General features: G+C 33.9%; 1 protein-coding gene across 1 annotated transcript in view; it reads left to right on the top strand.

Annotated features, from left to right (window-relative positions):
* The first annotated feature begins 10,205 nt into the window (after positions 1–10,205).
* Positions 10,206–19,506, top strand: part of LOC126971939 (uncharacterized) — a 49,879-nt gene continuing 40,578 nt past the window's right edge. Inside the window, exon 1 of the mRNA XM_050818459.1 lies at positions 10,206–11,418. Coding sequence (XP_050674416.1) covers positions 10,440–11,418 — 979 coding nt within the window. The 5' untranslated portion in view covers positions 10,206–10,439. The remainder of the gene's footprint in view (positions 11,419–19,506) is intronic.

Here is a 19,506-nt window from a genome sequence, read left to right as displayed (position 1 = left end):
TTTTGAATGGGTGGTAGATTTTGACGTTTAATAAGTGATTATAAATCCTATTTTGAATAAAAATATTTGAATTTGAATTTGATAGTCCTCGGAACTACTACTAAAAGCATAAAAGGCATGAAAAGGCATTCTCTTTGATTAACGCGAGTGTTACACATTTAAATAAAACACTTTTAAAACGCGTGTAATTAATTGTAACTGTTTTTACATTTATTTCAGATTTTTGCGTAAAAGTTTCATTTTTATTTTATTCTAGTTTACCTGAAGCCAGCAACAAATATTCACCTATTCCATTCTGCGAGTTGAAATATACCCAAATATAATTTAAAAATTATAAGTGTATTCGATATACATAATTTAATTAAATACTGCACACCGTTTTCTATTTGTAATATACGTAGCATAAAATACATCCAAAAATTTAAATGTAAATTTATTGTGGAAACTTTGCTTCTATCTTATTGCCAGTGGCATTAAGAAGCTCTAAACATTTGGTTCGGCTACAGAAGAAATACGTAAATAATGTTACAAAAAATCTTGGTCGTGATCACAGGTATCACTGGTCGCCAAAGTGTTTTGTTCATCCAGTTTCTGACGATCATCGTGATTGAATGTGCTTTTCTTGCTTTCCCGTTGTAGTTGTTAAGTTTTCTTTATTTTGTTCATCAATTTTGTTTTATTTTATATTGTTGTCATAACATAACGAATCATGGATGCTGAGTTAGGTTCGTCGACCAAACATGACATTCGGTCGAGGCTTATAAACTCACGCAACAGACTCTGTTATCTGAAAGGGTTATGATATTGAATGCCTTATTAGAATTATTTATTATAACAGCATGTCTACAAACATTGGCCTAAGCATCTTTAGGTGATAAACACATCATATTAAATCTTGTTTACCTATATATTTGCATAACAATAACTTATTAATAAATCAACATATACAAACATACACACGCAGTCCATCATTCTATAAAGTATATACTTACCTCTGCCCTCCCCCTACCCCCATTCAGTTGTCAAATCCACTGCTCCACGAAACGTACTGCGCTCACGCAAGTTATTATAAATTATTGTAATTGCTTACCTGTGTACCGTATATATTTATCGAAGAGACTTACTAAACCATTTAGTGTGTGTGCAACTAGAAGTAATCTTAAAATCTAGTGAGGTGTTGTGTTAACAAGAAAGGAGAACCTTGCGTACCTACTGATGAAGTCTAACCGCAAGTGAGTCCCCTCTTTTCCTTTTAATAAATATTATGTAAATCACCTAAGACGAAAAGTGCATGCTTTCTTTTACAGAAGTACTACCTACAGTAAAAAAAGGTTAGTATGTTAATAGTATAAAGTTTATGTAAAACTTAATCTATAATGATATTATTATGATAGGTTGGATATTTGGTGTATGTATGTTGGCTACTATTGCACTTGTTAGAATGGCTACGAGAAATAGAGTATAGGGTATGGAAATTACAAGTAAAGTGAATATGAAAATCTAATAAACTTTATATTTAATAAACTACAGTCACCTTTATAAATATGTTTATTAAGTCATGAAGCTACATCGGTTCGTAAAGGAGCTTTGACATGGGGAGAAGAACCAACAAGAAACTCCCAGCTCATCTTTTGAATTATAATATGACAAAATATACTGTACAACATACATACAACAAGTTGAGGAATCTTTAATAAGATGTACTTATGATAAAATACTAAAATAACACTTACTAGCCTCATTTAATATTCACATGGGGTGACGCTATTAGATTATTAATAGGTACTAAAAGGGATAATAATATCAGAACAGAAAGTAGAATAATAGAATAAATAATAATTATAAGTACTTAACTCTGATGTGTCCGTTCGGTGCAGCAGCTACGAGCCAAATGCACCACTGCACCAACCCAACAAAAACTAAGTAGACTTAGGTTGGCAATCCTAGCTGTTTATTCCTGATTGGCTGTATTGACTTTAAAATGCAATTGATCTACTTTTTACTTTTAAGATGTTAAAACATAACTCTTTTAAGTTTAGTTATTTAGTACTTTATGATTATTAAATAATAACATAAATGCTTAATAAGCTTAATAATCTAACACACTCATAAGCTATTTAAATGGGTGATTAAAATATTTATAATTATTTAAGATTGTTCAAGCAGTTAACTCCGATCCTGGTCTGCCTGATTTTTCAATGCACACGTTGAGAATCGTCCTAAAATTTATATATATTTTAAATATGCTACCCGCAAGCGCCACAGCAGTTAAAAAAATATCGTTTCGATATAATATTAGGGAGAAAGTGATACTTGATAACCATAAAGCAATATCGTAGAGAAGGAAGGCTTATAAGATATTAAACAATATTTTATATGTTTATTTATGAGACATGGCTCAATGAAGGTGTATATTAATAAGATATACCTATACACTGTGCCTATACCATATACATGTTTATGTAGCGGTATATTATGTATCTTATATTTGCAAAAAAGTGGAAAGTGAATATTTTGCTTTTATACAATATGAAAATTTTATGATTACAGTTAATAATAGTAAATACTTTTACAGGTCACGCAACGTCCAAAATGTGGTTTGATACTCAAATTAAAACTCCTAAATAAGCCTTCTTAGACTGCCTTACCACAGGCGTAAAAGCTTGAACCAAATAAGGAAGGCGTCTTATAATATCTTATTAATGTTCAAAAAAAATAGAACACTGAAAATTCGCTCATTATGAAAAGTGGTTAGATGGCCGCCGTGCAATATTATGATTTTAACAATATGGATATCGTATCCGCGGTTCTCGCGCGAGCAGAGACCGAATTTGGGATCATTTTAAAATCCAAGATCGCTGCCGTGCAAAATTATGATTTCAACAATATGGATATCGTATCTGAGGTTCTCGAAGGTGCAGAGAACGAATTTGGCATCATTTTTGATTTCATAATTATTATTGGATTTCAAAAATGATGCCAAATTTGTTCACTACAACAAAATGAAATCTAAAAAACAAAATAGCGCGAAACCGAAAATCGTGACGATTTGCTATAAAATTTCTCTCATACGTCAATAAAGAAGTTTCACTTTAAAAACATACCGACGTATTGAGAACCTCCTGCTTTTTTTAAGTCGGTTAAAAAGGGGGGCCGGTAATGTAAGTTCACACGAGCTCTACTTTTTCTGAACATGTGGTAAATTCAGTAATTTGAAATAAATATTTATTCAAAGCGCATAGTTTAAGCCTAATTTAATTTAGATTATTTGACTTTGACTTTGAATACTTATAACATCATGTGGCGTCGTACATTATAGCCACCTATCAATATGTACCAATAAACACAAAAAGCTATCCCAGCGGAGGAACTGGGTGTAAATAGTACTTTTACAGCTGGCAACATATTTTTTTAATGGCGTCTGTTTTGTTTACAAAATATTTTGCTGTTTTGACGAACGTATTAGCTTAAATTAAAAGTTGCGAAATAGTATTTAGGTGTGAAATGTGATTTTTACACGGTCATTTTGTTTGTTAAAATGTTGCTCAATTGTAAAAAAAAATCTCATCCGTAAACAAAATTTTTCTTTGACCTCCCTTTGCGCACAAGCCATCTTTTAACGTACGCGAAAAGGTTCTAGGTGCTATCTTCATCTCCCGAGATAAAGTCTTTTGCTTTCGGACAGGATTTCGTCGAATTCCTTCCCTTACTGCTTTGACACCCCTTTTTCGTACGAACACTAGGTGGACAAAGATATTTTTCTGTCACAAGTAGAGGAGGTCTCATTGTACCTAATAATAGCTCGGTACAGAAACATTTTACTAATACCAAATGTATGGAGAGTTTTAAAAATTGCATTAAGCTCCATGCCTACTTTGTGTAATGCAATTCAAATTCAAATATTTTTATAAAAGGCATAAAAGGCATTTATTTTCTCAAAATTGATTCCTTTAGAATTCTTTTTGATGTCATTTCTTATACTACTAGATACTACTACCGCTTCGGAAACAAATGCCGCTCTGAGAGAGAAGAAGCGGCGCAAGAAACTCTCCCAGCATTCTTTTTTTATGCGCTCTTTTCAATAAAAATATACAATATTGTACAGTCGCTTTAAAATAATCACAATCTAGTCCCAGGCTGTCCAATCATTTAGATATTAAGCAGTGGAGTAATAGGATTTACGACAGAGCCATTTTTTTATAAAACATTTAAATTTATTTATAGATAATGCCTGAACAGTGGCTGGGACTTTATTGTAGAAGTGTATACATTTACCCTTAAAGCTATTATGTATCTTATGAAGCCAATAGAATTAGTTACAAGCAATCCCTTATTTCTAGTGTTATAATAATGAAAATCACTATTAAGAGCAAAAAGGTGACGATTTTTGTGAACATATATTAAATTTTCATAAATTTACTGACAATTAACAGTCATAATATTTATTTCTTTAAATTTTTCTTTGAGACACTGTCTATAACCAAGCTGATATATAGTACGAACAGCTCTCTTTTGCAGTGCAAACACTATATCAATGTCAACAGCATGACCCCATAGTAATATACCGTACGTCATGATGCTTTGAAAATAACTAAAGTACACTAATCTAGCGGTCGCAACATTCGTGTACTCTCTCATCTTTCTAACTACATATGCTGCAGAGCTGAGTCTTTCTGCTAGATGGGTAATATGTGGACCCCACTGAAGCTTTTTATCTAACGTAGTGACCCAAGAAGACCGTAGTGTCCACAAGTTCCAATCTCTGGTCATTTATAAGTACGTTGGGTTGTACCTCCGCTGTGTTTGGTGTAATGAACCGTAAACACTTTGTTTTTTTACTGTTTAAGTGTAGATTATTCGTCTCAAACCAACGCACTATCTTTGAGAGTGCATTGCTTACCTCGTCATCAATATCCGCACGTTGCTTCACTTTAAAAATAAGTGAAGTATCATCAGCAAACAATACAATGTCATGGCTATCATCTACCACAAACGGTAGATCGTTAATATATATAAGAAACAAGAAAGGACCGAGAATAGAACCCTGTGGAACACCTATTCTCACAGGTTTACCGGAAGACCGTTTGCCATTTACATCGACTATCTGAACTCTTTCGCTTAAATATGATTTCAACAGATTTAGGGCTCTATTTTTCACTCCATAATGCTTTAGTTTTAGGAGTAAAGTTTCATGGTGGACGCAGTCAAATGCTTTTGACAAATCACAAAAAATGCCCAATGCATCCTGTGACTCTTCCCAGGCGTCAAAGATGTGCTCAATGAGTCTAGTACCCGCATTAATTGTTGATAAGCCCCTAGTGAAACCAAACTGATTTTTGTTCATTAATTTACAAAAATGCATTTGTAGCTGTTGAAGCAAAAGTTTTTCAAAAAAATTACTAAAAACAGGCAGCACTGAAAAGGTCTGAAATTAGCAGGGTCAAAAGAACTGCCGATGTAAACAAAGGTATAACTTTGCTGTATTTCATGAGGTCAGGGAACACACCCTCATCTATGCATTCATTAAATAATACTGCTAATTCAGGTGCTATAATGTCAAGTATGTATTTAACAATATTAGTCGAATGGCCCCATAGGTCTTTTGTATTTTTTAGGTTAATTAATTTGAAGATTTTTATTATATCGCTACCTGTAACATACTTAAATTTCAAATCAGTAGAAGATACTGGTACGTGTAATTTAAGCATATCATTAGCTGCTTTTGGCGAAGAGTTAAGGTATTTGGTCGTGACAATCGGGATTTCGGAGAAGTATTTATCAAATTCATTTGCAATTTTTATTTCCGAATTTATAACGCGATTATTAATATTTAAACAAATAGAGGTGTTACGGCAATTCGATCTACCAGTTTCATTGTTAATTACACTCCAAGTCGCTTTTACTTTATTATTACTGTTTTTAATTTTATCTGCAATGAAACGTGTTTTCGCTTCATGACAAACTATTTTAAAGAGCTTGGAGTATTTTTTTACATATATTTTAAATTCTTCACTATTATTGTAATGTTTCTCATAATAAAGGTCATATAAGCGTTTACGACTTTTGTGGATACCCATTGCTGCCCTATCATTAAAACTATATTTGTTGTTTACTGTCACCGTTACTGGAGTAAAAATCCTGTCAAATTCCTCACAGAAGGAATTGAAGACTAAGTTGTAGTGAAAATTTGCAGTTTCGCCACAGTGTAAAAATGGTATCGTATTTACCAAATTATTTCTAAACCTCTCAAGATGGCTACCCGTAAGTGGTATAATCGTCACCTTTTTGGTCTGACATTGTCCAATCTTGTATTTACTTTTATAAGTTGCCCACTATGGTCGGACTGAAGATTATTAATTATGAGTTTACTAGTAATAGTAACATCTGTAAAAATATTATCTTAACAGGTTGCTGTTGTAGAAGTGATTCTAGTAGGTTCCCAAAATACATTGAACAAATTAAAACTTTGAAATAAATTTTTAAGGCTAGTACAATTGGCCGAAGGCTCAAGCAAGTTTATATTAAAATCTCCACACACTATAATTGACTTGCTAGTTTTGCTAAATTTTGATAGTACCTCCTCCATTCTATGTTGGAATTGTTCATATGATGCAGTGGGGGGGCGGTATAAACTTACAATAATAAATTGCTCTAGTTCTATACAAGCTATCTCAATTAGTTGTTCTATAGAGAGATTAACAATATCTCTTCTATTTTTACATTTTAATCTATTATTAATAATAATTAGGGAACCTCCATGTATTGCCCTACTTCTACAAAACGAACTGACTACTTTATGTTCTCTAAAACTAAACTGGAGCTGATGACTCTTACGCCAATGTTCTGTAATACATAATATATCTATATTACAGCAGCTCAAAAACAGTTCTATTTCTAATTCCTTACTTGAGATACCTTGTATATTCTGGTGAACAATATTTATGAGCTTTATATTATGATTATCTATAGCAGTTACATTTATATTTGGTGAATGTTGCCTATTTTGTATGATATTGTAAGAGTTGTCCTCCCTTGTCAAATAACTTAATTTAAATTAATTGAAGAAAAATCTTCATTGTTATATTTTTGTACATTAGTACTAATACATTCCCCAAAAGGGGCTTGTATGTTGATTAGAAACATTAATCATACCTTCTTCATAACAATCTGATTTATACATCATCATAACATAATCCTTGATTTAATATATCTTGTGTATTAATAAATTGTCAAAAACAAACAGATTAATCGTTACCACGACGGACAGATGTACGAGTATGTCGTCCGCACTTGCTAGCATAAATATATTAGTTGCAGGGGCGTGCATATCATATAGGCAATTAGGCAGTGCCTACCTCGTTATGAACCAAAACAAATATAGCACTAGTTTTATTATTGATTTAGTCTAATTTGGTTCCGTTATTTTATTACCAAACCTTTATTGAACGGTACTCATAAAATTTTCCCTATCACTAGATATACAAAATACTTACAGTAAGCAATCTTTGCTTATTCCAAAGCTCAACTACGACTTGTTAGATCCACAGTGCCTGCCTTGCTAGAAAACCAATGCACGCCCCTGATTAGTTGGTGTTCCAACGTTGGCACATACATACATACATACAAAACATTCATATAAGTGTGTGTGTGGTTAATTTCTTGGAAAAGAGGACAAACTAGCAGACAGAGCCACCTTATACCTTATAGGATGCTATATCACTTATTTAAAGTCAAGAACTACCACCCATTTCAAAAAGAATGGCTCAGAGCTGAGAAGAATGAGAGAGAAGACATTTTTAAGTTCGGTGATGACTCTAAATTGTTGTCACCCTGTGAACTTTTACTGGAATAGGCAGAAATCGAAAGTAAAGTAATTTCTCTGCATTACATTATTTCAATATCAACATTTATCAAGATGTATCAATTGTGTACATAAATTACATATTTTGTGAAAGAGTTATAAAGCAAAAAGAACTTCTTGCCCTGTGCTTCCCCGGGTCGTAAAAATAATAGGGTAGTCCCAGGTCCTAGGGTGTCGTAAAAGGCTACTACGGGCTTATTTAAAGTGGGAGAGTCACGCTACCGTCTTTTGACGTCAGCACAATTGGGCCAGACTCGTTCGGGTTACTTACCACACTCGCACAGAATACCGGCGTGAAGTAGCAGCCTAGTGCCGCTATGTTTCGCATAGGTTAGTGTCGAGGACCGGTGGCTATTCGATCACACATCCCGATGGTTACCAGGTCTTTGTCGACGCCCCTCTCGGAACGTCTGACCATTGCCTGGTCAGGAGTGTAGTGCCCATCCGACGCCAACGTCGCAGACCACCAGCGACCTGCCGCGTTTGGCACTACAAGTCAGCAGATTGGGATAGGTTCGTTCCTTTTTTGCATCCTACGCTTGGGGCAGATTTGTTTCCCTTCGGATAATCCTAGTGCCTCTTATTCCAAAGGCGTAGTCCTTGACTCATGGAAGTCAGCCCTTGTCCATCCGATCCAAAAAAAAGGAGACAGTTTGGATCCGGCAAACTACAGGCCTATTGCTATAACCTCCAAAATCATGGAGAGCGTAATTAGCCGCCAACTTTTGGCATACCATGGTCAGCAGTTGATCAATGACCGACAATACGGCTTTCGCCATGGTCGGTCGGCAGGTTATATCCACTGCAGAAATGTTGAGCGCAAATGAGTAGAAGTGGCAAGAAATTTGTGCATTCATATACATCCTCTGCAAACTTTAGTATATAAAACGTTTTACTAAAACGTGTCAACGTTTTACAAGAAATTTGAAAAGTTGTCAACAATGCAAATAATTAATAAGGAAAATTACAAAACTACTTAATTGAGTACAAAAGATCACTAACCTTTTATCAGATTGAAGTATTTTGAACAATATAAAATATTAAATGAAATTAGTTCGCAAGCAAAATAAAGTAGTGCCAGTTCACGAACATAATTCATTCATTTATCATTTTGATTGCTATAGTATTCTTCATTTGTGAAGTTGAATTGTTCCATCAGTAAAGAGAATATTTCTGTGAGTTTTACCCACATATTGAGAGCCAATGTTTCGATCGATCCACTCTTACACATGTGGGATTTCTTTAGAATAATATATTTCTTATCGCTGATCTTATAAGTATTTTGAAGAGCTGTTTGACGTGATTCCTGCCGCTGAATTCCACCTTCGCATGATACGCCGCATGTTAAAATTTCATCCCCACCATCTAGATGTGTGGCGTTCCTCCACAGTGTGGTTTTCTTGGAACTTTCTTCCACCTTCCAACCAAGGTTTATAGTGCGGTGTTTCCGGGACGATACGACATGGTGTTTGTAAGTAGTTCTCTTCAATAACAAAATAAGTGGTGTTGAATAAATATTAGGTAAATATCACAAAAATTAAAACTGCGCTCTGAAACTTCTACAAACTATTATTGGCGATGGAAAAAACTGTTATGAACTTTAAGAACCAAATTAACCAAAACAGTAATTAAGTTCAAAGGTAGGTAAAACCGAATAAAATTTTTCTATGTAATGAAACGTTAACCGGTTAGATTTTTTTTGGTTTCTAAACCTTGCATGGATTACGCATTGGGACTCTTGAGACACATTCAGGAATGGAAACCTTACACTTATTAAATACTAAACACGCAAACCTAATAGCCAATATAAACAAAACAATGGAATTATGTTAATACGTGAATTAAATGAATTGCGTTAATGACTTTCATCACCAAACCACGGAAATAAAAATTCGTTATCAAGTTTTAAAATAGAATTGACTGTCAGACCTATGTGAGGCACGTATTTCAAAGTTCCGACCACATACCTAACTATTATTATAGTTGGAGAACTTAATTAGAAACCTTGATATAAATGTAGCTACTTGACAATGCACTCATTCACGATGTAGGTTCATTGAAAAAACTGATTAAATTGCGCAACGTTTATCTTGACCGAATTTATGGGAAATATTTAGGACGTACATGTTTTATAAAATCTGATTTCTATAAAAGTTCGTTTGAAACGTTATAATTATGATCAAATTCAGCCTCAATGTCATACATCCCATGTATGACAATTAGGTTGAACGCGTTTGTATGAAAATTCATAACAAAGCTTTGATGGAAGTGTGCGGTACGGCGCGGGCGACTCAACACGGCCACGTGATAACACGATAAAGTACAAATTAAACAGTGACAGCGACCAGCTGACTGCTAGTAGCCGATCTGAAGTCGACCAAGACACTCGCAGCGGTAATAACAACCGCGAACTCAGCGGCGCACGTGCATCTATTTACAATAATCACACTAACGCAATTAAAACTGCATTCAGTAATAAATATTTCAGATATTTTTGAATAAATTTACATTGCGTTTGAAATGTTTACGTAGCATGATAAGAAACAAATGAACAATACACAGAATTTCAATTGCGAAAATGACGCTGCGGGTCGAAGTGCCCGGTGACAAGGTTGTGAATGTTGAATCATGTAGTAAGTGCAGCAGCAAATCGTTCAGCGGAGACTTGGTAAAACGGGAAGGGAAATTTAACAGAAGATTGAAAAGGCTCATCAAAGACGCGTGGTCGTTCCGGTCTAAAATAACAGTCGAGCCGTACGTAGTCTGTTACATACTACCCAGCGTTCTGGCAGGATTGGCAGTGCAAAACTTGTGTATGGAGAAATCATGTTTAGTGAACTTGAACTACGACGAGCGCACTTGCAACAACATAATGCAAGGTCGAACAGCGAATCTCACTCACCAAGAACAAAACGTGCAGAGGATGGTAGCCAGTATGACAGCGTGGAGTTTTCCCTTGCAGACCGCAGTGCCCGGTATCTTAGCCCTGTTCGTTGGCGCCTGGAGCGATCGAACAGGGAACCGAAAAGCTTTCATGCTTCTACCAATCCTTGGGAAGTTGCTGTCCATAGTCGGCATTATATTGAGCACAGTATTTTTCCTACAAGTCGGCGTGAACGAAACGGCTGTTATCGAGGGTCTTCCGCCAGCTCTAGCAGGTGGAAGGGTCGCTATGACCATGGCAGTGTATAGTTACGTCACAGACATTACCAATGAATCCGAAAGGACTTTCCGGCTAGGAATTATTACGGCTATTTTGACACTCAGCAGGCCAATCGGTCTGGCACTCAGTGGTATAATGACGAAACGTTACGGTTATTACGGTGTTTTTACTGTTGCGTGTATTTTTTATATGTTCGGCTTTGTATACATCTTACTGCGGTTAAAAGAGAAACCGAAGAAAACAGTTGATTGTGAAAAAACTGAATCGTTAACGTTTTCTGTGAAGGATCTTATTGCAACTGTGAATGTAGCGTTCAAAGTTCGAGAAGGAACAGGCCGATTGCAAATAATATTAATAATGTTTGCTTATATGTTCATCGTGGGACCTGTATTAGGTAAGAATGTTTTTCATATGCTTATTGTAACATATCAATAATAATAATAACTGTTCCTATAAGAACTGATATGGACAGCGATCGATTTTTTTTTATCTTTTGTAATCTGGTATTTGAAATCAGCCCCTACAAAGCACGCTTTCAAAATAATGTTAATTGAATTTTAAAACTGTAGCATACCCTTTAATTTTTAACGTTTGTCTATAACAGTGATAAAATTATAATACAAATTTTTCAAGACAAAACACATTGCGCATTACATTGGTTATTATTGTCGTAAAATTCAGCTCGTGTGTATGAATAGCTTCATTTTATTTTCGTTTTATGATGAAAGTCAATCTCGTTATTTCCAATAATAATACCAGAACTCATATATGATGACCACCGGAACATTATTTATGTACTTTATTCGTACTTGATTCTTATTTACATATCGTGCGTATTGTTTACACTTGTGTACATTACAGTGCCCGTACGAAGCCATCTTTAAGGTATATTTTGTGTACACAACAATGTTTTGACTGTATACTTTATTCAATGTGATATTATTTTTTATTTCAACAAACAGTGATACGTTACATCTTACTAGCTAACACTACATAAATAAGTAATACTTACTGGTGTATTGACCACCAGCACCGTCAATCACAGGTTATATATTTTTATTCATTAAAGTACGCCACATCATATACAATAAAATTTTCTACATCTTAAGTAACAATTTGTTGATTTAAAATATATTACAATTATGGTGAATATTGCTCCCTAATTTCTTTTCAAAAATAAAACTAAAAAAATAAAATAATATATTTCAAACAAAAAAAAAGCAAAAGTAGAAATAAAAGTACAAATTATAAATTAAACCAATTAATTGAAAAAAATAAGAATAATTGCTTATTTTACGAATGCAGAATAAGTATTCATAATATAATATACCTACGTGCATTCAACGTTATAAGACTTAAGAGTAACAAATATACCTAGTGTGGGCCGCGGTATACACATGCTCGCTTATCTTCCGCTATCATTTAAACAATGTTGGTTGCCTTACAGTAACTTTTTTAAATCAACACTAATCATCTAATTTCATCTATGAAGTATCATATCTTGTTTTTACAACGAGAACAATTAGTTTATTTCAGCAGTCGATGAGTGACAAACCAAACTTGTTTCTGAATGTATTCGGTATAAAACATATACGTAGGCTTACATATATTTTTATGTAGTCATAGAGTTAAAGAAGTATAAAGTTATAATGCTAAGGTGGTTCAATCATATAGATTAGAGGATGATCAAAGTTGATCAAAGTTGTCAGTTGTTGAGTAAGATTCACTTGAACGTTCCTATTTTCCACGATCACACCAACAATAGACTGGTCTAGAGTAGCAGGAGTATCATTAGTGAAAGTAGTATGTTAGGACCTTGAGATAACGAGGTCTGTACTCTGTCTACCAGATTAGAGCCAACCGTGATTTTCAAATTCAAATATTTTTATTCAAAATAGGGTGTAACATCACTTATTGAAAGTCAAAAACTACTACCTAAAAAAGAATGCCTCAGTAAATAAAAATGGTTACAAAGTAATATCTTACAATTTAACTTATTAATGAATAGCCTAAGGGCGGTCATTCTCAATCAGTGGTATCATCAAGAAAGTCATTTATGTTATAGTAACCTTTACCACACAAACGTTTTTTAACAATTATTTTGAATAACGTAATAGGTACATTTGTTTTGAACATTTTCTGGGATCTTGTTGTAAAAGCATATACATCGCCCCACAAAAGACTTACTAACTCGACTAAGCTGAGTAGTAGGCATTATAAGTTTATGTCTGTTCCTGGTGTTAACATTATGGTTATGGCAGTTTCTAGCAAATTCTGTGTATACAGAACATTATCAAGAATATATTGAGAAGCAACAGTCAAGATGTTAATTTCTTTAAATTTTGCTATATATAAACAGTCATCTCTATTTTATTTGGTGCATATTAATAATCTGATTTTCTGAGTTGTAGAGTATTTTTAACATACTCGAGAAAAGATGCTTCATGATTATATAATGATCTCTCACTATATAGTTCATATAGCCTTTGTCTGCTCCTATGAATACCAGCTGTTGCCCAATCATTAAATGACAAGAGACCACCTGAGTTGACTGTCTTAGAAGTAAGTATAGAAGCAAACTCTGTTTTAATTATTTTAAATAAGATATCTTACATTTCATTGAGAATGATATTGTATTTGAATGAATCCTAATTTTTAGAGTTCTGACAGATTACCTCTATATTTCATTATTCGCCTACCATTCACAGGAACAAACGTATAATTTTTATGTGTACATTTTTTAACTCAATATTAAAAGTAATAAATAAGTAAAGCTAATTGACCAAAGTAGTCTGATCTCAGCTTGGATAATATTGACTGAGAAATGGGTTTATAATTGGTAAAGACATTATCAATACAGCTTTTGGAATTACTGGTTACTCTAAGAAAATATTGGATAAATCATATGAATTGAACTAAGATCTGCATCTAATACTGGTGGTGGATTTTTCTAATAAATTAATATTAAAATCACCACATATATACATGATATACTTCTTAGACTCACATAATTTTAATAAAACCTCCTCCTATACATTTTCAAATATTTCATATACCTACTGCATCTGGGGGTCTGTATATACTAACAACAATGGCGCGATCGAGCTCTGCACAGTCTCAATGGTACGTTCAACAGAGAGGTCCACAATATCTTCTCGTTCTTTTAAATTAACTAATTTACTTACAAGTATAAGAGAACCGCCACGTGTAGCCTTTTCTCTGCTAAACGTACTTGCCACCAGATGACCACTAAAGTTAAGGTTGAGCATTAGGTTTTTTTTTTTTTTATTTTATTTATTTATTTCTTATTAACAAATTACATATAATAGATATTAAAATTATTGTACATACATAAACTCATTCGAGTTAAGCTCAATGTCTGAGCCAGTGCTCTGTTAAATATAAAATATGTATATCTTTATGATTCATAAGTAACTCCAGTTCAAGTTCTTTACCTAATAATGCTCGCATGTTTTGGTGCATCAGATTTGCAATTTTACAATTATTACTTATTCTATTACTTGCAATATTACATTGTGTTCTTACACTGCTGGAGGAGTCCCCTATTGTCTTATTGTTATTGTTTTTGGAAAATATTCCAAGTCTCTACTTAAATTTGTAAAATTATAAAGTAACAGAAGTACTAATCGTACGTACGTGGGTGTCCTTTAACTAACTAGTTCGCAAATCACAGATTAGTCCAATGGAGCAGATATTTTAAGTAATTATATTAGTTAAAAATAGTGGCATAACTATGCTTCTCTCTTCGGAAGTACGTTGTACGCGTTATAACTAACTCATCAATATATTTACATTATTTTTATAATTAAATGTAATTACAATCCAATGTCGCCCCGTGGTACCAATATTACCGCAAGCATTTCCGCGTTGAATAGCTAGGCTGGTCGGTTGGCTGATAGACTGCCAGCACTTGGGTTTTAATTGCAGAATCTCTAGTAGAACACAATCTCTAGTAGTAAGAAACACGTAGAAAAAACTTTGATAAAAACCACTTTTTTTAATGCATTGCTTCAATCTTACAATGAGAACATTGTAAGGGAAAATATTCGGGAAGAAATTGGTAAGGCATGGAATATAACAAATACCAATTAATCATAATTATACAATTTAAATATTTCAGAAATTACGTTTCTATTTATTGCAATGTTTTACATAAAAATAATGATTATTATCTAAATAAAAACGATCAATTGTATAAACACATAATATAATTACATAATATTATTAAATTTAAATCTGTTGGATTTTGATCATAACCATTTTTTGGTTTTCTGAATTACGTCAATCTTTAATAACAAAACAGTCATTCTTATAAATTCCCACACTATTATCAACGTTGTTGTCACATTCATATTTCAGCTTTCCTCAGCCAGTTCCCTTAATAGTGATATAAAATGTACTCATTATTATAAACAAGTAACACTATGCATCTGAAGTGTTAATTCCGCTAACTTTTGTTAGTCTACATACAGAATGCAAGTAAAGCCTGACGTAACCCCAACCACACGACTTAGAGTCGGGGCTCCATACTGAACGGTGAACGCTCAGCCGAACGATCGGGTTATTGTCTATTGGGCAACGTCAGTCAGCCTCAACCAACACACACACTTTTTTTCCGTCTGCACGAGGCATTCTCAGGAGATGTTAACTTGACAAACTCTGTAATAATAACGGAATGAACACTTTAGATAACTGGTAATATTTAGATAATTATGGAATTCTGCAAAATAACGGCTAATTCAATCATTCAATTACAAATAAGACTGACAATATTAGCCGACTGCATACACTCGCATGGCATCAACGACTCTACCTCAATTAAAATATATTATAGTATTATGTTTGAAACATTTGACGATAACCGAGTCAATAGTAAAACTAGTTCAAGCTGCATTGTTTACAATATTGTGATCATTCGGGTTTAAAGGTTACTATGATATTACTAATCTGCTTGACTTATTTGAATATAAATTAGACTCCGCTATCTATTAATACAAAAGAACTCACAGCGTTGACTATTATTGTACTTGTTTTATCGTAAGTAGATTACCATAACAAAATATATTTATAATTTTGGAAATTAGAATAGGAGATCATCTTGAGCGGAGTGCTCACAATTCAAGAAAGGGGCGGGGCGCGGGGCCCTCGGGGGTCTAATATGTAACTCCTATTCAGCTTTTGTGTAAGGGATTAGAAGGACAAATGAGCATATGGAGTCCTTGATCACTACCCCATGCTGTCTGATCCCCTCATAAATATAATATATATTATTACTCCGCCTGGGATTCTCTTCCCGTGTCAGCTGGGTTCTCAAACTATTTTCGAGTGAAACAACGCAATAGATGTGTAATATTTAATAGTCTTAGGCCATCGTGGGAAGAGAATACCTGGAGGAGTATATTATTATATCATGCCTCCACGTATCTGGCAAATATTGACAATATGTCAAGTCCGCGAACCAAGTACCGTTATCATGTCATGTTCAGAACCAATCACGTAAATCACGTCGGGCGCATGACAAAGTAACTGATATAGCACATCCTATTAAATCGACCTAGATTCAAAACGAATTATTAAATATTTATTATTTTAAATTTTGGTCAACGGTGGATAGTATGACAAGACTGCTTCCATACTTTATATGCGTTCACTGCGGTTACAGCGATGTAATTTTGCAAGCTCCCCGTAATATTTTAGTGTTTGTTTCATTGCAGTCAGCTTAAATACAAAAAAAAAAATAATAATCTACACGGGAGGCTAATAGTCGTGCGGTACGAGTTATATTAATAATTACAAGTCACTCTAGTAAACCAAATCGTCACGTGCGAGAAGTATTTTTAAATCGAAAGTATTGTTTGCAAAATAATTTTTGATAACCATACGTTGTGAAGAAGCGTGGTGCTAAGCCTTATTTAAAACCAATAACTCAACTTGTCATACTTGAAATTTTTAAAATTATATTTCATTGAAGTAATAGTGTAACGATGAATACATTATTTTGTTAAATATGAAATGGAGGAACTGTTCGACTTTATATATTTCAATATATCATCATTATAATTTACAAAGGCCTTGTAGAGTCTTAAACAAAGGTTGAAATATTGTTATTTCAATCTATATAATATATATAGAACAAATATGTTATTAAAGTTACAATATTCATCTATCTCATTCTTGTCGGTCTTGTGCTATGGAGCACCAGTCTATGCCAGCTAATCTTTTCAGATCATCTTCCCAGCGGGCTAAGGGTCCCCTTCTCCTCTTGCCTAAAGGACCTTTCCACTGGGTATCTCTTATGGTCCACCTTCTATCAGCCATTCTCGCTACATGTCCAGCCCATTGCCATTTCCGCTTTTGGGCGAAGGTCAAAGCGTTTGTTGCTTTGGTGATGCTTCTTATCTTTGTGTGTCGTATTTTATCAATTTTCTTTATGTTTAACATGCTTAGCTCTAAGCCTCTTTGACATGTATTAATTTTATGCGCAGCTTCTGTAGAGAATTTTCAGGTCTGGCTTCCATAACTTAATCTTGGAAGTAGACATGTCTTCATAAAACAATAAACAATCAAAATTATACGTTAGAGTCTAATTTAATTACAAATCGGAAGCCATTTTTTCTCTAAATTCAACGTTCTTTCAGCTGCTGTATGACGAGTGGGCTAACAACAAAACTACACTAGCTACTTTACTTACGCGACTAGTTTACTTTAGTTACTTTCACAGTGTTATGGTATATTGTTATGGGACAGTGCAGCCCATATCAAAACCATCTTTGTGCTGTAGAAGAGAGCTATTCGCGCTTATAACCTAGGTCGTAAATAATAATTGGTAGCAAAATTTAAAGAAATAAATATTTTAGCATCTCAATATATTCATGAAACTGTGATAATCACAATGTTAACACTAGAAACAAACATAAACTTGTTATGCCTCCTACTCGATTAAGTCGAGTTAGTAAGTCTTTCCTTGGGCGTAGCTTTTACAACATGATCCCAGAAAATGTACAAAATAACTGTGTTTACGAAATTCAAAAGAACTGTAAAAATAAAACGTTTGTGTGGTACAGGTTATTTAATATAAATAACTTTCTTTATGATACTACAGATTGATAATGGAACGACTGCCCCTCAGGCTAATAAATAATAAATTTTATTGGACGATATTAGCCCGCTGAATTCTCAGGTCTGAGGCATACTTTTTCGAGTGGGTGGTAGTTTTTCACGTTCAATAAGTTATTGTGAATCGTATCAATAATAATAATATTTGAATTTGATGACGTAAAAATGTGCATCTAATTAATCTAAGTTCGCAAATAACGGATCGCATATAAAAAGCCGTATGACGTAATATAATATGGCATACTTAATCAGAAAGGCTGCAAAGAGAATACAGTTTTATTTTCATATAATATTTCATTTTAAATACTTAATTGTATGAACTAGAAAATGACTTTTAAGTCGGAAGGAGTTTTCAAGAAGGACATACAAGGAATACTAATGATTACGATCCTGATTTATGTGAGCCCATTATTTATAAATACTTCCCATAACATGCTATATTATTCATGATCTAAGAATATTCACTTGAAAATAATACTTGAACAACATATTACAATAATTATAATGACATTTGCTATGTTAGTCGGCAGCTGAATGATATGATATAGTGTTTTGTTGAAGCTCTTTATGGTTCTTTATGGTCCCTCAGTGTAACCAACGAGAACGAGAGATCCGCTGTGTATCTGTCCGTCGACAATACCAGTAGTAATCTCTACTTGATATACACGGTTATTTTAAATTACCAAATGAAATATAAATAGATGAGGTTGTGTTCCCTGACCTCATGAAATACAGCAATGTTATACCCTTGTTTAAATCGGGCAGTTCTTTTGACCTTGCTAATTTCAGGCCTATTTCAGTGCTGCCTGTTTTAAGTAAAATTTTTGAAAAACTTTTGGCTTAACAGCTACAAATGCATTTTTGTAAATTAATGAACAAAAACCAATTCGGTTTCACTAGGGGTTTACCAACAATTAATGCAGGTACTAGACTCATTGAGCACATCTTTGACGCCTGGGAAGAGTCACAGGATGCATTGGGCATTTTTTGTGATTCGTCCAACGCATTTGACCATGAAACTTTACTCCTAAAACTAAAGCATTATGGAGTAAAAAATAGCGCCCTAAATGTGTTAAATTCATCATTCTTAAGCGAAAGAGTTCAGATAGTTTTTGTAAATATCAAATGGTCTTCGGGTAAACCTGTGGGAATAGGTGTTCCGCAGGGTTCTATTCTAGGTCCATTCTTGTTTCTTATATATATATTAACGATCTACCGTTTGTGGTAGATGATAGTCATGAGATTATATTGTTTGCTGATGATACTTCACTTATTTTAAAGTAAAGCGACGTGCAGATATTGATGACGGCGTTAACAATGCACTCTCAAAGATGGTGCGCTGGTT

This window comes from Leptidea sinapis, chromosome 25 (genome assembly GCF_905404315.1).
Source record: "Leptidea sinapis chromosome 25, ilLepSina1.1, whole genome shotgun sequence".
Taxonomy (NCBI): Eukaryota; Metazoa; Arthropoda; class Insecta; order Lepidoptera; family Pieridae; genus Leptidea; species Leptidea sinapis.
The sequence above is the reverse complement of the archived record's forward strand: the minus strand, read 5'-3'. Positions and strand labels throughout refer to the sequence as shown.